The 23,362-nt window shown below is 44.3% G+C and overlaps 1 protein-coding gene across 2 annotated transcripts in view; it reads left to right on the forward strand.

Annotated features, from left to right (window-relative positions):
* The window catches only part of AKAP12 (A-kinase anchoring protein 12), a 109,451-nt gene that overhangs the window by 60,798 nt on the left and 25,291 nt on the right, over positions 1 to 23,362 (forward strand). The window contains exon 1 of one of the 2 annotated variants that reach the window (XM_027972560.2): positions 21,419 to 21,642. The exons of the other annotated variant lie outside the window; for it this stretch is intronic. Within the exon in view, the coding sequence (XP_027828361.1) occupies positions 21,618 to 21,642 (25 nt within the window). The 5' untranslated portion in view covers positions 21,419 to 21,617. Of the gene's footprint in view, positions 1 to 21,418; positions 21,643 to 23,362 lie in introns of those variants that run through there. 2 annotated transcript variants of the gene reach the window in all.

Consider the following 23,362-nt stretch of genomic DNA (forward strand, 5'->3'; position numbering starts at 1 on the left):
CGCCAAAAATTGATACTTTCGAACTGTGGTGCTGGAGAGGACTCTTGAGAGTCCCTTGGACAGCAAGGAGATCGAAGCAGTCAATCTTAAAGGAAATCAACCCTCAATATTCATTGGAAGGTCTGATGCTTGAAGCTGCAATACTTTGGCCCCCTGATGGGAAGAGCTGACTCATTCAAAAAGACCCTCATGCTGGGAAAGATTGAAGGCAAAAGAATAGGGTGGCAGAGGATGAGATGGTTGGATGGCGTCACCAACTCAATGGGCATGAACTTGAGCAAACTCTAAGAGACGGTGAGGGACAGGAAAGCCTGGCGTGCTATAGTTCATGGGGTCACAAAGAGTCGGACACAACAACTGAACAATAACAACATATTTCAGGGTGCACACCTCTTTGCCCCAACTGTAATATACTGTGTGTGTTATAACCTTTACCCCAGAAATCATAGAGGGGTGGTTATTGGAAAGCAAATCTGTGAGACCATATTATCACTGGTTTGATTTCAGCCCATGGAGGGGATGGGGACCACACCTTAGGGTCAGAATCAAGCACCTTGACAAGTCGGGCTCTTGCAAGGGAAGAAGAACCTTCCTCTGTTCTTATTTCTTGTCTCATCATTTTGTTTAGTCATAAAGGAATGATTTAACAACTCCTGTGGATGTATAGAATGATGGCGTATGGTAAACTGATGCTTACATGTAATATGAAAAAGACAGATGAAGGGAAAAGTCTTGTGAAACGAGACTGGCCATTGCCTCGGTGAGATGAGGTTCATCTAACATGTGGAACCTGTTTCTCCTTGTGTTCAACGCCCCTGTGGAGCTGCTGCAAGCAGGGAGCTGCTTTTGAAGTTGGTGGGAATTCTGATCTTTCTCTAGCACCACAGGCACCCTATAAAGTTAGAAATACATAGTCTCACACAAGGAGGATCTGCACAGCCTGTGTCAGAGTTTCAAATGATCTCTACCAAAATAATTGGAACGGCCCCAACTCAGATTCCAAAGTCCCACGCTCTGTCCTTCCCATGGTTAACCTTTGAATCAAGTCAAGCCACAGCCTTTTTGGAGCCTTCCATAGCCAAGTCACTGTGCCCCGAGCTTCAGGAAAGATGGTAAAAGCTAAAATAGCCCATCAGGGGAGGCAAGCGAGTACGTGGAAGGATCCATAAGATGAAAATGAAGTTAAGACCAGGCAACATGGTGATTAATGAATCTTGCAAGAGACAAGAGCTCCTTAGAGCTCTGATGAAACCTTTGTTTCATCAGAGATCAGGGAGTGGGATGAGGTCTGGGGCCTGAGGGGAGGTTGGGTTTAGATTTGTTGGGACAAGGGCTGCCAGCCAAGGTGGGGAATAAAACAGCTGACACTTCACAAGTGTTTACTGTGGGTTCCAGTTCAGTTCAGTTCAGTTGTTCAGTCGTGTCCGACTCCTCGACCCCATGGACTGCAGCATGCCAGGTTTCCCCGTCCTCCAATATCTCTCGGAGTTTCCTTAAACTCATGTCCGTCAAGTCGGTGATGCCATCCAACCATCTCATCCTATTTCACCCCCTTCTCCTCCTGCCCAGTTTTCTCCAGCATCAAGGTGTTTTCCCATGAGTCAGCTGTTCATGTCAAGTGGCCAAAGTAAAGGAGCTTCAGCTTCAGCATTAGACCTTCAGGGTTGATTTCCTTTAGGGTCCTGGGTCCTGGAGGTGCGCCTTTTGTGCAGAATGGCCTCTAGCAGTAACCCAATGAGACGGGTTCTGTCTTGATTTAAACCCAAACCAGCAGCTCCCCAAGCATGAGCTGTGCAGGACACGTCCACAGGCTTGTCCACGGAGCAAGGGGCAGAATGGAGACCCAGAAGGGAAAAGGGGCTAGGTCAGAGAGCTCTTCTGAAAGCTGAGGGGAGTTTAGAAAGTATTCCAGCAATGCAGATCACTGAAATAGACCCTGAAGGGGCTTTCGATCTGACTGGTGTGGAGTGTTGATAAGAGAAGGGAGAGGCTGCAGCAGATGCCCATGTTCCCAGAACATCCCAGGTAGCCTGGAATGCTGTCTAATCTGTGGCATGTTTACTAGAGATCTGGCTATCTTCCTTTAGTCCAGATAGGATTTCTTTCACTTTTCAGCCCTGTGATTGAGTTCAGTTCAGTCATTCAGTCATGTCTGACTCTTTGCAACCCCATGGACTGCAGTGCACGCCAGGCCTCCCTGTCCATCACCAACTCTTGGGGTTTACTCAAACTCACGTCCATTGAGTCGGTGATGCCATCTAACCGTCTCATCCTCTTTCGTCCCCTTCTCCTCCCACCTTCAATCTTTCCCAGCATCAGGGTCTTTTCCAATGAGTCAGTTCTTTGCATCAGGTGGCCAAAGTATTGGAGTTTCAGCTTCAGCATCAGTCCTTCCAGTGAACGTTCAGGACTGATTTCCTTTAGGATGGACTGGTTGGATCTCCTTGCAGTCCAAGGGACTCTCAAGAGTCTTCTCCAACACCACAGTTCAAAAGCATCAATTCTTCAGCACTCAGCTTTCTTTATAGTCCAACTCTCACATCCATACATGACTACTGGAGAAACCATAGCCTTGACTAGATGGACCTTTGTTGACAAAGTAATGTCTCTGCTTTTTAATATGCTATGTAGGTTGGTCATAACTTATCTTCCAAGGAGCAAACATTTTTACCGAAAGTGATTCTTTCCCCACTGATTCATTGAAAAAGAGCCTGATGCTGGGAAAAATTGAGAGCAGGAGGAGAAGGGAGCGATAGGATAAGATGGTTGGACAGCATCACCTGACTCAATGGACATGAATTTGAGCAAACTCCATTAGATAGTGGAGGACAGGGAAGCCTGGTGTGCTGCAGTTCATGGGGTTACAAAAAGTCAGATATGACTGTGTTCTACATATCAGCTTACTGCAGGGTAAATAAAGACATAATTTGGTATGTAATGCTTAGCTGTAGGATTTTGGGTGCCTTAGTTTCTGCTCTTGGCCATTTCAGTAAGAAAAGATCTGAGTCATTTTGGTCCCTAGGAGGATTGGCTCACAGTGGGATTTGCTCCTGCCTTAGGCGCACCAATGGGCAGGAGAGGAGAAAGCTACAAATGAGGGGCATTTCTCCTAGGAAGATTTTGATTTAAAGTGACAGACAATATTTAGTGACAACCAGAATGCACAGTATTTTCCCACTTTGACTTGCTTGCTTTCTGAAACCAGAAATACTGGTAATTCAGAACCAAGCCTCTTCCCATAATGAAAATGAAATCCTGTTTCCTTGTAACCTTTCTTTAAATGATAGAAAACAAGATCTGCTTATTAAATATTGTCTAAACTATGCAATAAGGTTCAGATATATGTGTGTGTGTGTGTTGAAGGAAGCTTGAAGATTATATAATTCTGGGGGCTTTCTTTTAGGGAATATACAATTAGGCATGAAAACAAATATTTATTAAAAAAAATTTTAAAAAGCAATTTATAGCAAGTTACTTTAGCCTTGGAGTTAGTCCCTTCTGAGTTCTCTTTTAGGCAATTTATCATTCATCACAACTGCTTATATAGAAATACAGCTTTTTTCCAGCCAGAAAGCTCTATCTAGCCATGCCACACCCAGCATTCATAGGAGCTTCACAAGTGCCATTAGTTTAGTGGCAAATCTTCTGCTGGTTTTGCCCTCACCTAGCAGCATGTGGGATCTTAGTTCCCTGACCAGGGATCAAACCCATGCCCCTGCAGTGAAAACACAGAGTCCTAAGTATTGGACCACCAGGGAAGTCCCTGATTCTACCGATTTTAACAAAGAACCCTCCCAACTCAGATTGTCATTTGTTCTATAGTCTGTGGCTTATATGGTTTTCTGTGAGTCTCTATGAGTGCCTGAACAAGAAAGATTTTTTAAAAATTCTGTCTTGATCTGGGTCCAACTTTAAATTTCAAGTTTCTACAAATTAAAATTTTAGATTTTCTTTTCAAGTATCCGTTGATGCAAAGAGCTGACTCATTGGAAAAGACCCTGATGCTGGGAAAGATTGAGGGCAGGAGTAGAAGGCAATGACAGAGGATGAGATGATTGGATGGCATCACTAACTTGAGGGACATGAGTTGAGCAAGCTCCAGGAGTTGGTGATGGACAGGGAAGCCTGGGGTGCTGCAGTCCATGGGATCACCAAGAGTCAGACTGAACTGATACGTTGATCAAATTATTTTCTTTGCAAACAGATGAGGAAAGTCAGTATTGCAAAATCAAAAAACTTAAGACCTTTTTATTTTGATAATCACATACTTGTTAAAGCCTCCAGAACTCATTGTCGTGTATGAGCAGTCACATGACTGTACTCTGAGACCATCTGAATGTGTCATTTACAAGGCATTTGTTTCTGGGGTTCTTGGAGATTTGTCTTTCTGCAGAGTAGCTACAGCAAACATGATAAAGCCTGTGGATGTTATGTTTTCTCCATCCTTCCCAGGCCAGATTTGCTTGTGTGAAAGAATACACACAGTGGTGATCCTCTCGTTGGTTTTTGAATTTTTGTTCACATATCCCTTATACTGTTTGCATACCCTGAGTGCAGGCATTTGCACCAGAAGCAATGGAGCTGCTGTTGGAAGCTCTGCCCTTGCCATTTGCTCCTCTGGGGTCAGCTGCAGGTGTCAGCCAGCACCCTGGGGAGCAGGTTTTGCTCTGCTGAACAGTGAGATGAGGAGGCTTCTGCCGGAACCATGCACGTGGAACAAAGCTCTGATCCCTCTGACCTGGGAGTGATCCTAGAAAATGCCTCGTCATTGCCAAGAAAAATAAACAACCCCCCCATCCCCCATCTTGTCACTTAAAGCAAACGTCTTTTTTTAACGTACTTGTTTAGCTTTGGTTGTGCTGGGTGCTTGTTGCTGCGTGGGCCTGTCTCTAGTTGCAGTGGGTGGGCACTCTCTTGTGGTCTGCAGGCTTCTCACTGGGGACTTCTTGTGTTGCAGAGCACAGGCTCTTGGGTGTGTGGGTTCAGTGGCTCCCGGGTTCTAGATCAGGGGCTCAGTAGCTGTGATGTACGGGCTTAGTTGCCCCGTGGCACGTGGGATCTTCCCAGACCAGGGATCGAACCCGTGTCTCTGCATTAACAGGCAGATTCTTTACCACTGAGCCACCAGGGAAGCCCAAAAAGATGAATTATTTATTCATCTGCGTCGGGTCTTAGTGGAGGCACTCGAGATCTTTGATCTTCGTTGCGCGCAACTGGGATCTAGTTCCCGGACCAGGAATGGAACCTGGGCTCCCTAAAATGGAAGCGTGGAGTCTTAGCCATGGGGCCATCAAGGAAGTCCCAAAGCAGAAGTCTTAAAGAGAGTGTGTTCCTTACCTTTCTCAAGGTTCTACTTTCCTACATCCTGATATTTTCCCCACAGATATAGTAACAAAAATAGAGGTTATCAAGAAGCTGAATTTTCAGCACTGTGAAGAATTTCATGTCTCTGATGGTGCTGATGCCACAGTCCTGGTCAAACTGAATTTGCTGTTTGAACCTTCCAGCTTCTGGTATTTGGCACCTTTGGGGCACTGAAAGGCCAGAGGTTATTTCCAAGTGTTCACAACTCTCCCCGTGGAACTTGTCACCTTATAGAAAATCCATTCTTGGGTTACAAGTTGTTGTTCTTTGCTTTTTGATCATTTAATAACTTTCTCTGGAGACTGAGAACCCCGACCACTGCTCCAGGTCGGTGTTCAAAGATGACCCCCTCTCCCCTGCAAAATACTTGTATTTCTGTGAGAGGTGGCTTTCCTAGCCAGGAAGAAATGTTCTTAAGAGTTAGTCCCTTTTGTTCTTCAGTTTGTGACATCACTGGTACCTTGTTAGTATTCTCATGAAGGCATGCCTATTGCTCAAATACTACCCTCTTTCCTTTATTTTTCTCTATGTCAGATGTTGTCAACATCTGGCATTCAGTATGCCTGTCTCTACAAAAGAAGAACCGTGAGAGCAGAGATTTCTTGGCATGGGGGGTGGGGATGGGATTTGTATGTTTCTGTGTTGAGTCCCTTGAGCGTAGAACAATGTCCGACGCCCAGTAAGTGCTCAAAAAAATATTTTTTGAAGATTTTTTTTAATAGGGGCCATTTTTGAAGTGTTTATTGACTTTATAACAATACTGTTTCTGTTTTGATTTCTTGGCTGCAAGGCATGAGGGATCTTAGCTGCCCAATAGGAGATCGAATCCACCCCCCCGCTTGTACTAGGAGACAGTTTTAACCACTGGAATGCCAGGGAAGTCCCTCAAAAATAGTACCTGGATAAGTGAAAACAGTTTTCAACTTAGAGTTAACAAGATTACATTTTCACTCATATGGGACAGGAGGATCTGTTTGATTTTTCCCTTTATATCAATTCATTCCCTGCATCCCCAAATGCAGAGCTCTTAGATGTATCCGAGGCTCAGTTTCCTTTGTTACATCAGCGCTAACAAAGCTACTTTTCAGTGCTGGGCTCTGAAGGTGCCCACCATTGGTTATCCAGGTGTTGTTGCCTGGAGACATGGAATCAGACCCTGACCTGCCTGCAATTAAATGATAACTCCCAGCGATGCGATCACATATGAGGGCTGGGTAGACAAAGAGAGGGGTCTCCCTTCCAACACTCTGGTATTTCAGATACACTATTATTGCATGACATTTTCTCAAGCTGTATCCTGTTTTGTAATATTTTGAAACACTCACAAAACAGGCCTTGAACTTAGGCAAAAGTCCTACAGTCTGCAGTTTCTGGGAACTGGTTTTAATTCAGCCCTCTGCTCTGCAGCAATATTTTTAGCGTGCCTCTCTGAAATTACTTATGTCATTGACAAATTTCTGGTACAAATACTCTATTGCTTTCATCTTTAAAGAAACGCAGATTTATTTTTCAGTAACTAACAACCAAGCTATATAGAGATTTTTTTTCCCTCTCTGAAGTATATTTAAGTCTGCCGGTGCGATGAAAGTCTGCTTTCATTGTAACTTGAAAAATTTGGTGTGAGGGGGAGTAAGAAGGAGTAAGACCTCTGTCCATCCTCCCTTTATAATCAGTTCATTGCAGGAGAGTAAGACCCGGGCCAGGCTGCCTTTCTCTTTTTCTATGACCTTGAGTTGAATACATCACTTTATCTCACTGAGCATCAGTTTCCATCTGTAGAATGAACATCCTCATCCATCTCTGAAATTCTATGACTGAGTCACGTCAGTAGTGCTGGAAATGTAGGCATTAAAACAACCAAATGATGGATGAGTCTTTGAAGATACACAGGTGACTTGGGGCAGGTAGGAATCTACTTGGCAATTTCATTGTGCCTTTTTATAAAAACACTTTTATGCTCTTCTTTTTAGTCTGATCTTAAAAGCCGTTTTCTAGATTTGAAGTTTTGCTTTTTTATTTTAGTGTTTGGTAGGTTTTGGGGGAGAGGAGGGCATGTGTGACTGAACAACAACAAAATGCAGCATGTGGGATCTTAGTTCTTTGACCAGGGATCAAACCCGTGACCCCTGCATTGGAAGCGTGGGGTCTAAACCACTGGACCACCAGAGAAGTCCCGGAAGTTTTACTTTAATGAACAAAAAGTTCAGCTGGGAAAACATTCAAGAAAGTCTCCATATGTAACTATTTAGGTATGAAAGAAAGATAAGAGCTGCCTAAGTGTGGCCACAAAGTAACATGGGAATCCTGTAATAACAGCTGGTTCTGGCCCAGTAAGATGAGCGAAAGATGTTGATAAAGGCCCCCAAAGACTTGTCAGTCAATCTTAAATTACTGCTAAGATTTACCTACAGATGGCTGTAGTTTTCCAGGGCACCCGTGAATAGGGTGAATGCTCTGTACACGCATGAATAGGATGGATGCTCTGGCACAGTTGAGGAGGAGCCTAGGTAAGATGGCCTATGCACTTGTCTACATAACCTGCCGAGGCGGGACCATGGCAATAAATGGTTTTTCTAACGGTGATGAAGCCATGGATGGAAACATTAAATTTAGCATTTATTGAATAAAAATCCTTTAGATGTTTTCTCAAAGACATTCTTAAAACACCCCCGGTTTCACCTGATAAAGCATCCCCCAGATGGTTCTGGCATTGTATGTTCCAAGCATAATGTCCCTATATTATATGAAAGGATGCTTTGGGAATGTACATCCTCTGATCTATATTTGTATGTATCTCTGGAAGAGCTTAAGTTCTACAGCTTTTTAGCCTGTCACTTGAGCCTTGTTCTTAAGCACCATACTTTGAATGTTTGTTAACTGCTTTTATAATTAACGAGTAGGTTCAATGCGATACCTGGAGAAGCAAATGACAACCTAGTCCAGCATTCTTGCCTGGAGAATCGCATGGACAGAGGAGCCTGATGGGCTACAGTCCATGGGGTCGCAAAGAGTCAGACACGACTGGTGACTGACTTTCACTTTCACAGTGTGATATCAGGCAGCCCCCCCCCCCCCCCCCCCGTTAACAGTGTATGCATTAGTTACTTTTGGTGAAAACTGATATATGCTAGATTGAATTAATTGAATGAACCGGTTGCTTTAATGTGTCTTAACATGGACGTGTTTCAGCTGACACCAAAGCATGAGGCAGTTATCCTGCTGTGTTAGTTTGCTGGGGCGGCCAAAATAATATATCACAGAATGGGTGGTTTAAATATCAGACATTCATTTTCTCACAGTCCCAGAGGCTGGTAAGTCAAGACCAAGGTGCCCTCAGGTTTAGTTTTGACCTTGGCTTGTTGATGCCACCTTCTCGCCCTGTCCCCGTGGCCTTGCCCATCCCGGGTGTCTCTGGGTGTCCTAATGGCCTCTCATAAGGCACCAGTCAGATTGCATTCGGGTCCACTCTCATTTTAACTTAGTCATCTTTGTGAAAGGTTTCTCTCCAAATAAAGCTACATTTTCATGTGTCAAAAGTTAGGGTTCCAGCGTATGAATCTGGAGAGTATGCAATTGAGCCCATGACACCTGCCTTCACGACTGACAGCTGGAAAGCCGGATTGGGGACCCAGAAGTCTCAGGGGGAAGGAACTTCGAGGCCGTCTGTGCCAGGCTTCTGCTCCCACATAGGAGGCTCTTCTGCTTAAACTCTGAAGGTTTGGAGTTTCTCCATAAAAGGAAACCCGTTATTCCACTGGAGTGAAAATATACCCCCTCCAACTGCCGCCGGCTCCTAGTGCTGCCTTCTGGAACTACAAAGCACAAACTCACCTCCCTTTTCCACATCATGGCCCTCTAAGACACGTTTATCGTGTCTTTCATCTTTTCTCCTGCAGGCAGAACATCCCCAGAGAAAACAAGCTGCCTCACATTCAAAGAAAAATGCCAGGGCTGATGTATATATTTCAGATATGGATGTCCTTGATGGAAGCTTGCCAACCATAACTAGGTTTTACTTTCAATATTCCCACTTTTAAAGAGTAGTTTATTCCTCAGACTCTTTACAAACATGAGAACAACTTAGTTTCCTTTAAACCAAGGATTAAGTACTGAAAAAATTGATTGGTGTAGAAAAGTAAATTGATACAGAAGCATAGAAAGGCGTTCCCGTATCAAGGATGTTGCTAGAGGAACTATCGTCAGATAGAATGAACACCATATCAATGAAAGAAAAATGACAAATGGCACGTGATGAATTGTTAATCATCCCTTTCGATACTCCACTCAACGTGATGGTAAGCAGACAGCCTTACATGATGGAGCGGTTAGAGATACGAATAGGAGAAATCCCACCTTTCAAGTCATTGTTGCTGTTATTTAGTTGCTAAGTTATGTCCAACTCTTTGTGACCTGGTGGACTGTAGCTCGCCAGGTTCCTCTGTCCATGGGGTTTCCAAGGCAAGAATACTGGAGTGGGTTGCCACTTCCTTCTCCAGGGGATTGTTCTGACTCAGGGATCAAACCAGCATCTCCTGCTTTGGCGAGCAGATTCTTTACCACTGGGCCACCTGGGAAGCCCCAAGTAATTGTTAGTTGTAAATAAAGTGGAAGATTTCCCCCACCCGCACCCCCACCCCTACATCCCAGGCATTGTTAGTTGTAAAAAAGTGGTTGTCAGGATTTCCCTGGCAGACCAGTCCAGTGGCTAAGACTCCATGTTCCCAATGCAGGGGGCCTGGGTTCAATCCCTGGTCAGGGAACTAGATCCCACATGCCGAGATTAAGGGTTCCCGTGAAAGAAAAAGTGAAAATCGTTCAGTCGTGTCCAGCTCTTTGTGACCCTGTGGACTATACACTCCATGAAATTCTCTAGGCGAGAATACTGGAGTGGTTAGCCATTCCCTTCTCCAGAGGATCTTCCCAACCCAGGGATCGAACCCAGGTCTCCTGCATTGCAGGTGGATTCTTTACCAGCTGAGCCACCAGGGAAGCCCCCGCAAAATGTGGAATGCTTCATGAATTTGCGTGTCATATGTGCTGCCAAAGCGAGCACAAGAGTTCCCATACCACAACTAAAAAAAAAAAAGATTCGAGTACCTTAAGGAAGATGGAATATCCTGCGTGCCACAGCTAAGATCTTGTACAGCCAAATAAATAAATAAAACATAGCTTAAAAAAAAAAAAGTGGAAGTGGATGATGTAAAACAGTAGTCTCCATCAAAAGCTTCGTGGCCTCCCTTTGTAAGCTCGGTGTACAGAAATCCAAGGATTTCCTCAAGCTCATCAAGCCTTGGCCCTGAGTGGCCCCCAGTTGTGTTAATTTCTGCTCTGTGTTCTGGTGCACTAAGATTCTATCATTGTCATGTTGATAAATGTATTACCATTGGCACCTGACACTGTTCTGATCTTAATCCCCTGGGTAGCTCACTGGCTCACAGAGTCCTTTTCGTCCTCCGTCTCGTGAAGATTTTGGAGTGATGAATCTTCATGTGAATCCATTGACTCAACATGCTGGGTTCATGTGACCTCTTCAGTCTAGAAACTTCATGCCTAGGAAGCTATGTCTTCCCTTCCCCTCTTTTTCTTTGATCTCTTTTGGGGATTACTATTCCAATTTTAGAACTTCTAGAATGGTTCTAAGGAAAGCTTTTTTCCCCCATGTAGTTTGCATCTCTTTATTCTTGAAAAATGTCCTCAAGATTAGATTTCATCTTTTTTTTTTTTTTAAATGCTTTTATTTGTTTAGCTGTGTGGGTCTTAGCTGTGGCATGAGGGATCTTTTTTTTTTTTTCCCCCTCAGAATTAGTAGATTATTTAATAGTTTCAGGAAGAGTATAATTTACAGAACAACATCATAATTTGAATGATGTTGTTAGGAAGATAGCAAGATGAATTATTTGCTTAGCACAAAATGATTTCTTTAAATTAAACTTGATAATGTTCTTTCCACTGCAAGTATTTTTCCCCCAAACTCCCTAACCGTCCCTCCTTTACCCTCTCCCACTTTGCCTGCCCACCCCCGCCACCATAAGTTCCTTCTCTATAAATCTCCTTTTGTTTTTTAAGTAAGTTCATTTGTATCATTTTGGATTCCACACATAAGGGATGTCATATGACATTTCTCCCTGTCTGCCTGACTGCCTTCACTCAGCGTGGCATGCAGAATCTTTATTTGTGGCATATGGGATCTAGTTACCTGACCAGGGATGGAACTTGGCCTCCCTGCATTGGGAGCGAAGAGTCAGCCACTGGACCATCAGAGTCCCTAGATTTCATCTTGTTACTGTATTTTTAATTTCTAACAACTGATTTGTGTTCTAAACATTCCATTCTTTTTTTTCTTTTTGGCCGAGCTGTTCAGCTGGTGGAATCTTAAGTTTCTCAACCAGGGAGACAGAACCTAAGCTGTCTGTAGTGAAAGTGTGGCGTCCTCACCGCTGGACTGCCAGGGAATTCCCATGACCTTGGAATTTATGCAATAAATTTTGGTGAGCAGGACTTTGTTTTCTGGAAGGATCCGAAGTAAATTCTGTCATCCGGATTTTATTCTTCATCTAGGCAATGGATTCTGTCACACTCTAGATTTGTAAAAAAGTTGTCTTTATAAGTAAATTGTAATTCATGTGAATACAGGTTAAATAAATTTATTCCTACTGCAAGTGTAAATTTTTGCTTTGCAAGTAGTTTTGAAGCCAGTCTAAATAGTCTCGTTGACCTTTTTTTTTTTTGGCTGCACTGGGTCTTTGTTGCTTCCCATGCAGTTTCTCCAGTTTGGTGTGTAGGCTTCTCGCTGCAGTGAGTCCTCTTGTTGCAGGGCATGGACTCTAGAATACGGGCTCAGTAGTTGGGACCTACAGGCTTCCTTGCCTTGCCGCATGTGGGTTCTTCCTGGACCAGAGATTGAACCCATGTCTCCTGCATGGGAGGTAGATTCTTAACCACCAGACCACCAGGGAAGTCCCTAGTCGACCTTTTAAGTTTTATATATATATAAAAGTTATATAGTTTCAGACTACCAGGGAAGCCTGGTATATGGGCTTCCCTGGTAGTAAAGAATACTCCTGCAATGCAAGAGACTTGGGTTTGATCCCTGGGTTGGGAAGATCCCCTGGAGAAGGGAAAGGCTACCCACTCCAGTATTCTGGCTTGGAGAATTCCAGGGACAGAGGAGCCTGGCAGGCTACATGGGGTCTCAAAGACTTGGTCACGACTGAGCGATTTTTACTTTCATATTTCATATATATATATATATTTCCTTTTAAACACTTTATTATTATGTGGGATTACAGTGAAAGTTGGTGGGAAAATAATAGATTTCAATATGTTTGTTTGTTTAAATGTTTAAAGTCACTCAGTCGTGTCCGACTCTTTGTGACCCCGTGGACTGTAGCCTACCAGGCTCCTCCATCCATGCGATTCTCTAGGCAAGAATACTGGAGTGGGTTGCCATTTCCTTCTCCAGGGGATCTTCCCAACCCAGGGATCGAACCCAGGTCTCCCATACTACAGGCAGACGCTTTAACCTCTGAGCCACCAGGGAAGCCCGCAGATTTCAATATATTAACTCAAATCAAGAAATTGTGAAAGAGACAGCTGCACCAATTAAATCTATCAATGGGAATTTAATTCCTTGCCACTTAGAGGCCACCAGGAACTCGTGCTGGTCAAACCAAGTTAGGTTTCTTTAGCCTGTTATACTAAGGGAGGAGTCTAGCATGGGTGACTCAGTAACAGGGAGGTGGGAGGGCTTTATTATAGGATTTGTGCTTATGTGGGTGATTCTGAGAAAACAAAGGCGTCATCACTAGACTGGATGCTGAAGAAGTGAGGGCAATTCTGTGAGCGGACAGTTTGGTGGTTTCTGTTCAGGAGGCAAGGAGATGGAAGCTGGGTGGAACTGTCCTGAATGAAGCAGGAATTGTCCTTAGGAGACAATTCAGTCCATGGAGGCGTTCAGTTACTTTTACAGTTTTAGAAGTTGTGTTCTGGCCATATGAGGCTGTTGAGCACTTGGAATGTGGCTGATCCTATTTGAGATGTGTTCTTCATGTGAAATACTCAGTCCAAAAAGGAATGTAAAATATTTTCCTAATATTTTTTCATTTTTAGCACATATTGGCATAACTGGACTAGATAAAATATAGATACAGGGTTAGATAAAATATATTAAAATGAACCTCAGCTGTTTAGTATTATTCATTTGAATGTGATTACCAGAAAATTTAAAGTTGGGAGTTCCCTGGTGGTCCAGTGGTTCGGGCTTAGCACTTTCAACACCAACGGTGAGGGTTGATCCCTAGTTGGGCAGCTAAGATCCTGCAAGCCACAAGAAAGAAAGACCAAAAAAAAAAAAAAAAAAAGGAAGTGAGGGAGAGAGGAAGGAAGGAAGGGAAGAAGAAGGGAACGTGACAGAAGAAGAAGATTTAAAGTCTTGTGTGTGGCTTGCTGGTGGGCTTACATCAGCTTCAGAGGAGCAGCTGCAGTCAGCCGGTGGGTCTTGGGTAGGTCACTACTGTCAGTTCTCTCTTCTCAGTGTGAACATTCAGCTAGCCTTTCCCTCCCACTCCTTGGGAGAAGGACTTTCCAGGCAAATCGAAGATTGTCTCATTCTCTTCTGGAAGATCCAGAGGAGCCTCAGGTTAATTACTGTTAGTGCACGATGATGCTTCTCTTGTCAGGATGCATTTCTGAGAAATTGATGAGAAAAGGGCATTCTTGCTTTGTATAGACGTATATTTCCAAAGGATTCTTTTAAAATGAGACTTAAGTATATTTAAAGCAGTATTTCTCAACCTTTTCACCACTGCCTTGCCAAGCTAAGTCTTTTTTCCGTAACTCGTCCCCCCCCCCATTTTTATAGCAGAGATATACTGTGCACCAGTTTATATAATATGATGCCTCTGTTTGTCTGTGTCTACATATTATGCTATGCTCAGTCTCAGCCATGCAACCCCGTGGACTGGAGCCCACCAGGCTTCTCTGTCCATGGAATTTTCCAGGCAAGAATACTGGAGTGGGTTGCTATTTCATCCTCCAGGGGATCTTCCCAACCCAGGGATTGAACCCTCATCTTCTGGGTCTCCTGCATTGTAGGCAGATTCTTTACCCACTGAGGCATCAGGATAGCCGTGTGTGTGTGTGTGTGTGTGTGTGTGTGTGTATATATGTTTAAAATCTGTGCTTCATATGTAAAAGAATAAGGTCAACCATGAACCAGTTTTTACCCCGTTGGGAAGTGGATAGTTTACGCATAATAGCTAACATTTATTATGTTTCTCAAATACACTTGGTAGTGCTTAAGATAACATTAGCACTAGTGGTATCTTTATTCTCCCATCAGTTGAAACCCAGAGAGTTAGAAGAATTCCTTACTCCTGGCCACACTGCTATCAGAAGAACCAGAACTACAACTCGTTTTTAAGACTTTGCAATCTTTTTTAGACCAAACCAAATACGAGTGTTCAGAGTCTTAAGAAGAATCAGGGATTTGAACACTAGGCACCCAGGAAAGAATTTGATTCCTGTGCCAATTCCTGACCAGATTTGGTAGTGAAACACCTTTTTGGTTATTTGCTAATTTTTAGAAGATTATACTTGGACGGGAATCTGCTTTCAGCTTGCTAGTTTATATATTCCATGATTGGGAATTTAAGATCATGATTTAGACTGCCTTGCATTTTTATAATTTACTTTATTTTGGGGCTACGCTGAGTCTTTGTTGCTGCAAGAAGACTCTCTAGCTGTGGCCAGCGGGGACTACTCTCTAGTTGCAGTGGCTTTTCTTGTTGCGAAGCACAGGCTCTAGGCGGACCGGCTTCAGTAGCTGCTCTCTATGGGGCTCAGTAGTTGAGACTCGTGGGCTTAGTTGCTCCTTGGCACGTGGAATCTTCCTGGACCAGGGATCGAACCCATGTCCCCTGCATCAGCAGGCAAATTCTTTGGACCACCAGGGAAGCCCCAAGTCTGCCTTGCATTTTTAATGGAATCGGAGGTATCGCTGGAAGGTTCAAGGTCTGGCAGCGCGGGTCCCCTCTGTGCAACAACCACAGCTGGTTATCAGATGTGCTTGCCTTATAACCGTGAGTAATAGAGCTTGGTGTAGAAGATTTGTAAAGTGTAGGAAAATATCAGGACAGAAATTGCCCATAATTCCACTCTGGTTGGTTTTTGATAGTTTTCTTTTTGGGCTCTTTTTTTCGCTCAGCCTCACTTATGTAAACATATTTTAGAAAGCAAAATCAAGATTGTATTGAACATATAGTTTATATACTGAACAAAGAGGCATGTGGCTTTCTCTATCAACATAAGCATTTCTCCATGTCATAACTGCTTCAAACATGTTGTTTTGCAAGATAGTCCAGTGAAGAGTTAAATAAACTATTTTCCTAGTACTGGGACACTTAAGTTCTTTAAATATATTATACGTCCCAAGCAGTTAAAATTTTCATATATAAATTTATACTTTGATTTGGTATAGCTAATAAAACTAGAATTGCCAAGTCAAATATTAAAACATGTGAACTCAACAAGAGGAGAAATAAACTTATTCTATATCACTTTTATTATTTGGATTGAGTTTTTTTAAATATTTAATTTCCCCCTTTCCTTTTTTTTTTTTTTTTTTGATAAATTGTCTTGCTAAGTGACTTTTAAATCCCCCTTAGCTTTTCTGTTGTATTACAATAGTCCCTTTGAGGAACTAGTCTTCAGATTATTTGTCTTAAGGATTTTGAATCAAAATAACCATGTCTACACAAACATGTCCAATTCAACTGGACCATAAAATTCAATTAACTGGTATTTGCCTGTGTTCGTAGCAAAGGAGCAGAGAAGACTTGAAAATACACTGAGCCCAGGAGAACCTGCCCAATGTCATTTAATTCAGTGTATAGTTTCATCTTCATGGTTATTAGTTGGCAGCAACTTCTAACTCAACACAAGATGATCTCTTTGAAGCATTTTAAAGGAGCAACAGTGCATAGAGGCTCCTTCAGATTTCATCTGCCCTTTGCAGCCAGACGAAAAGCAACTTCATTGGGTTTGGGTTTATTTTCCTCTGAATGTAAAGCTGGGGTGAAAAGAAAAATGAAAGGAGGGGTGATGGGTGTTAGGAGTGGATTGGGGGTGAATCCAAGTCTCGAGTTCCTGATGCCCGATCCCTAGGTCAGGAAGATTCCCCTGGAGGAGGAAGTGGCAACCCACTCCTGTGTTCTTGCCTGGAGAATCCCATGGACAGAGGAGCCTGGCGGGCTACAGTCCATGGGGTCGCAGAGTTGGACATGACTGAATCGACTTAGCATGCACGCACAAGTCCCTAGTTCCCAACGATGCTCACGTGTAGGTTAAATGCCTCCTTGGAGGAAGTTAATGAACCTCGCATCTGTGCTGACCCTGGTATTTTGGTCTCTTTTGCCCACTTGTCCAGCTCGCTGGGCTGCGAGGCTTCCTGAGTTCGCGTCCTGAGTCGCCGCTTTGTGATGTGTAGGCATCCCACTATTTCTGCTATTTCCGTCTTCGAGTCCCCTCCACCTTGGGCTTCCTCTAACCTCTGTCCATTCTCAGAGCCGCTGTTCAGATTCGTCTTCCTCAGTGTTCCGGACCTTTGACTTCACCTGCTGCATTCCATTCGGATGATCTCAGCGATGTGAGTGCTGCCAACTTTTGGACTCCTTCCTCACCTTGGTCACCGTGGTTTCCATCGACTTTATTTCTAGAGCGTCTTTCTCATTGTCGTTACTGCCCAGTTAGTTTTTCTAAATCACAGTTCCAACTGTGTGACACTAGCTGTGCTCCAAAGCCTCTGATGGTTCCCTGCAGCCTCCAGAACTCATATAAAGTTCTTTTCTCTTGAAAAAGAAAAAAAAAGGTTTCATGAGATATCATCCACACATCATGCAGGTGATCCATTTAAAGTATACGTGTTTTTGGTTTTTAGTATATTCACAGAAATGTACAACTATCAGCACGGTCAATTTTAGGACATGTTTGTATCATGGCAAAGAACCCCCATACCTGCTAGCAGCCTCTCTCTCCAGCTCTCTGGGTCTGAGTAACTGCTAGTCCATTTTTCTGTCCTTATAGACTTGCCTGTTCCCGATGTAATCAAATAATATGTCAACACACCAGTGTACGAGGGTCCAGTTTCTTTCTTTGTTATCTTGTTGGTCTTTTTGATTATAGCCATTCTAGTGAGTGTGATGGAGAAGGCACTGGCGCCCCACTCCAGTACTCTTGCCTGGAAAATCCCATGGATGGAGGAGCCTGGTAGGCTGTAGTCCATGGGGTCACGAAGAGTCGGACACGACTGAGCGACTTCACTTTCACTTGTCACTTTCATGCCCTGGAAAAGGAAATGGCAACCCACTCCAGTGTTCTTGCCTAGAGAATCCCAGGGATGGGGGAGCCTGATGGGCTGCCGTCTATGGGGTCGCACAGAGTCGGACACGACTGAAGCGACTTAGCAGCAGCAGCAGCAGTAGCAGTGAGTGTGAATTGGTATCTCGTGGTTTTGTTTGCAGTTTCCTAATGGCTCATAACCTTGAGCATCTTTTCATGTGTCTGTTTGTGTTGTCCTCCTTAGAGCAATGTCCATTCAGATCCTCCATCATTTTAAAAATATATTTATTATCTTTGTTGTGGTGCATGGACTTTCCAGTTGTGGTGTGCAGTTTTCTAGCTGTGGCCCAAGAGTGAGATGTTAGTTCCCTGACCAGGAACCGAACCCAGGCTGTGGCAATAAAAGAACTGAGTCTTCACCACAGGACCACCAGGGAATCCAGATCCTTTTTTTCTTTAATTGGGTTATTTGTTACAGTGTTCTTAAGATGTCATTCAGGTCCCTTCATACTCTGGCCTCCAATGTAATATGTCTTGTCTCATCTCTAGTTATCACTTCTGTCCCTTCCTGCTCCCGGTCTCCCCAAGCTGACTCTGAGCCTGTGCCTGCCTGAAGTCACATCAGCCGTGTCTGACTCTGTGCAACCCCATGGACTCTAGCCCACCAGGCTCCTCTGTCCATGGGATCCTCCAGGCAAGAATACTGGAGTGGGTTGCCATTTCCTTCTCCAGGGGATCTTCCCAACCCAGGGATAGAACCCTCATCTCTTAAGTCTTGTGCGTTGGCAGGGCGAGTTCTGTACCACTAGTGCCACCTGGGAAGCCCCAAAGCTATAAAGAACTGACTAATGCCCCCTAAGTGCCCCGTTCCTGCGTCCCCCATGCCGCCCCTCTGCAGGACTGCCTTCATCTGCTCATCCTCAAGTCGGGCTGCCCCCTCGAATCTCCCATCATTTCAGAGGCTAGCTCAGACGTTACCTGAGGTCGGCTGTATTGAAGTGACCCCACTTCTTCCCTTGGGTGTGTTTACCACCCAAGACTGAGGTTCCCAAGGGTAAGGACAGTATCCAACTCTATCCCCAGGGGCTTAGCACAATTAACATGGGGCTAGAACTTGGTAAATATTTGTTGAATGAACCAGGAAGTTTGGGGAAAACACTCCCCCCCCCTACCCAATCATCCACTCATTTAGGATACTGGTAAACGTTTTCCCATCATTTTTGCTTTGGGTGATGATGTATTCCTCCAAAAATTCTGATGTAACAAAAAGAAGCAAATAAGGAATGGAAGTGATAACCAAAGAAGGCTGCCTGCATTGTACAGTTACCTGGGGTCTGATCTTCACTCCACCCAGCTTTTATCCTTATTGATGACTTTTCTCTGTAAATCCAAGACACACAGAGGCTTATCGGGCAGCTGTGCCACATGCCCTGTCCTTGATTTCTCTTTCAGGTGAAGGTCCAACAAGGACTGTCTGCTAAGAGAGGTGACAGCTTGCTACATGATCTCTTGCTTGGCCTCCAGGTCTAAACTGCCTCTTTAAGAATATCAAGTCCACTGTGTTGGTGTCTTCACCAATGTCATAAAAAGAAAAAAAAAAAAAATTCAGGCACCAAAGCTGAATAGCAATACATTCACCTTTTAAATGTTTTAAGTAGACCTTACATTTGTGATATTTCTCCATCCCGATGATGTTTCCTCCATCCAGATAATGCCTTCCTGTTGTTAGAATTTGGACTTCTATTTTTATTTCAAAAAATTGTTTTCAGCCACACTGCACAGGTACAGGAGGATCATAGTTCCCTGACCAGGAATGGAACCCATGCCTCCTGCGGTGGAAGCGCCAGGGAAGTCCCAGAATTTGGATCTTTAGAAAGGAGAGGAGCTGGTGGCACAGCCAAGCAAGGTCAGAATCGACAGATCCACCTAGAAGTTCTGCTGCCCCCAGCAGCTGGTACTGAGAAATGACGCAGCTGAGACCTCAGCTCCCCGGGGAGCCCAGGCTGGTGCACACATTTTGGAAGCTTGAATGTTGACCACTCATTTCATGAGGCCAGCAGAGCAGCCCGAAGAGCTGGCTTTCTCCCTGATTTTGCACAACTAAGGGACTCTCCAGGGTTGGGGCTGGGGGGAAGCGGGGATAGATAGATAGGGGCAGGGAGCAGAAGAATGCAGAGCTGCTCTGACCCCTTGGCTACGAGGACTCTGGAGGGACAACCGGCACCAGCAACATTTCACACGCACCAGAGCGACTGTAATTGAAGCAATTTGTGAACCAAAGTGAAGGCTCCTCTAGGGAAGATAAAGGGTTAGGAGGCTGCTCAGTGGCTCTCTCTGGGAATCAGCTCCCAGGCGTCTTGAAAAGGCACATCACTGCTGTTCCCAAGCGGACGTATGGCTAGGCTGGGTGTTCGCGGAAATATACGGGGGAAGTCGGATCTAGAGAGAGGCAGAAGATGGTTTATTCAACGAGGTCTGATCGCCGGCCCCGGTGAGCCTTAACCTTGCTCAGTGCAGGCCTGATATGGTGCGTGGCGCCCCCTCGCGGCCAGAGGGAGCAACGACTTGTCATCCCTGCCTTGCCTGTCGGTGCTTTTTGGATTTTTTTTTTTATAATTCTGTTCCCCTCCTCCCTTCTCTTTTTCTGTGCCCACTCTGGTCAACCCAAGTCCCCCACCTTTCTCCCTGGCCCTGGAGCAGGGATGAGCAAGAGCTTCACTGTCTGAAGAAAAAGTAAAACCTATCTTTTGTTTACTTAGAGGGAGAGCCTGTACTAATGGGGTCAGACAGGCAAGGCATGAAGTGATAAAGAGGAAAAGGATGAAAAAAGGGGAAACAAACCCCAGGGGACCTAAACGGACCTGTGCTAACAGAAAATTAACATGGGAAATAATGTGTCACAATCGTAAGAACCCTCCAGCTTATCACTTATCCTGTGTCTTTATACAGAATAAATCTGAAATTGCATTGAAAAAAAGATTTTACAAATGTAGGGCTGCTTGAAAATTTCTGAGTTTTAAATATCGGCTCTGACTGATTTTCATGCTGTATGTCTGTTAGCTAACTTCTACCATTAAAAAAAAAGTAATGTTCAAATATTTGGGTTTTTTCTTTTTTTTAAGTTGCCTTGATTAAGTGTAGAAGACACATGTTCGCCTTGTAACAGCCCTTCTCAAAGGGTTCAGGAAACAAGACAACTGAGGGTTGCCAACCCCAGATCAGCGCAGTGCGTGTGTGAAGCAGATGGTGAAAATATAAAATACTGTAAGTGCTAAAAGGGAACAGCATTTTTGCACCTCATCAGCCTCTAAACAAACATAAGGATACAGAACACAGTGTGTGTGTGTGTGTTTAATGGCGGTAGAATTTAATGTCTTTCTTTAAGTAATATTAACAAGCTGAGCTACAGAAGTAAATCGGTGCCAGGAATGAAGTAACGGTTTAGATAAAATGCTGCTGACTCTGGTCTTATTCATCCCAGGAACTCTGAAACCCTCCCCGGGTCTCCGCAGAGCCTTACTGACCACGAACAGAGGCCAGCTACGGGGAGGGTTCCTCTCCTTTAAAGCGAAACACATGACTCGCTAGCGCGGTGCCAAGTCCCCGGAGCGCAGGGAGGGCGGGCCAGCCCCCAGCCCCCGGGCCCGCCGGCCCGGATGGGTGGGTGGGTGGAGGGCTGGGTGGGTCCTCGTATAATTAGCCAGGGAAAGGCAGCCTTAGTCCGCTTCTGGCTGCAGCTCCGACGGCACCTCTGGTTTTCCCTGATCTTCCGAGGGTGGCCTGGCGCTCAGCTCTTTGCTGATCCCAGCGTAGGCTGCGGTGGGGGAGCCGCTGACGAGACCCCCTGCGGCTCCGGCCACTCGCCCTAGGAGGTCGAGGCTCGCTGCTCTCTCCGCTCAAAGGTGCGCTGTGCGACGATGCTGGGCGTCCTCACGATCACAGGTAAGGAGGAGGCTGGGTCTGCTGTATATTCTGCCTCCGTGGCAGGTGGAGGACCCTGACCTTGGCCTGGGGTGGGGATGAAGGGTGGTGCTGGGCAACTGGCTCGACGCACCCTGATGGACCCCTACTTCTCTCGCTGTGCTGACTTTTGATCCGAAGAGCATTCTCTCTTTGGCTCAGCAGGGCCACGCAAACCCGTGCAGGAATCTTCCTGATGCCCAGGGGAGACCTGGAATGTTTTTTTTGTGTGTATGTGTAAGGGATTGCACCTCTCGCCTTGGTGGAGGGAAAGGACAGCCCCACCGGAACAGCAGATGCATGTTGGAATGGGGTGAATCTGAACATAGGTTGTGATAGCCTAACTGCCCGCTATAGTCATGAGAAAAAAGTAAATTCTTGTGGAGGAATTGCAGTATTCGGCATTTTGACCTGCTTATTAGAACTTTGAATGAAGGATCGTCTAGGGGACTACAGTTTAGCTCTGGTTTATGTGGTGGTTTCAATAAGGCCATAGTTACTATAAAATTAGTGACTAACGTAAGCTTGCTTTCTAGCAATCTGGCTGTGAATGTGAATGATAATACATCATAGCCATCTCTAGCAAATAAGTTACAGATATCAAACTTTTGGAATGTACTCAGGACTCCTCTAACTTGTCATTTGATCTTTTCATGCAATTATACTGTAGCTTCAGTCCTTAGGAATTTGCTTGTTTGCTCCCCCTTTCTGCTTTCTCCCCTCATCAGAAATTAAACTCCATCTGCTAATTTAGGTTTATAAGATCAGCTCCTCTCTAAATATTTGAGATCATTGCTCTCCAAATAAATGTTTTCTTAAAAGCGCAGTGTAGTATTTCTAAGACTTAAATTTTCTCTCGATGCAATTGCCTCTGTAAAGCCTTCTCCTCCTCTGGAATTTGAAATGAATGTGAAAGTTTAGTGAAACAAAAAATACCTTTCACTTCCTATAGATTAGCTTGTTTACTTTGAGATTTCCTTAACATTCCTTCCCCAAGTTAACTCAGCTAGCCTTTAACTTGTGTGAAAATTTTCCTGATGCCTAAAAAAAACTTTTTAAAATTATTAGACTATACAACATTTGAAAAAAAAAATACAAAATTCATTTTTTTCCAGATAATTAAGTTTTCTGCGAATGAGATATAAAAATGCTCAACCCTGGGTCTGCTGCCTGGGAGTGTGGTTTGTGGGGTGTCACAGCCGGAAGTGGAATTTCCATGATGATGACTTTTTCTGAGTGCTTTTTGTGTGTAGTAGCTTTATCATATTCACTATTTGATGAGTTTATCACATGCTGAGTTTCTTATGGGGAAGAAATGTCCTTTTTAGCAAAAATTGAGTTCATCAACTTGATGTGCTGGTGAAGTGAAAGTCACTCAGTCTTGTCCGACTCTTTGTGACCCATGGACTGTAGCCCACCAGGCTCCTCTGTCCATGGAATTCTCCAGGCAAGAATACTGGAGTGGGTGTTGCTTGAGGGGGCTTTTAAAAATTGGTTCAGATAATCCTAATGGAATGCTCCTAATGGAATGCCAAATGTTGGAAGGACTGTCTAATTTTTAGAGCAACTTTAGGTAGCTGGGTTGATTGCTTCCTGAGTTTTACTTTTATTACAGTGTTGATATGAAGGCTGTGACAAAATATGGTACTTTTTCCTGGTTAAAGTATGCAGAAAATCTTAAACTCCAAAGCTTTAATCAAAA

The sequence above is a fragment of the Ovis aries genome, chromosome 8 (assembly GCF_016772045.2).
Source record: "Ovis aries strain OAR_USU_Benz2616 breed Rambouillet chromosome 8, ARS-UI_Ramb_v3.0, whole genome shotgun sequence".
Lineage (NCBI taxonomy): Eukaryota > Metazoa > Chordata > Mammalia > Artiodactyla > Bovidae > Ovis > Ovis aries.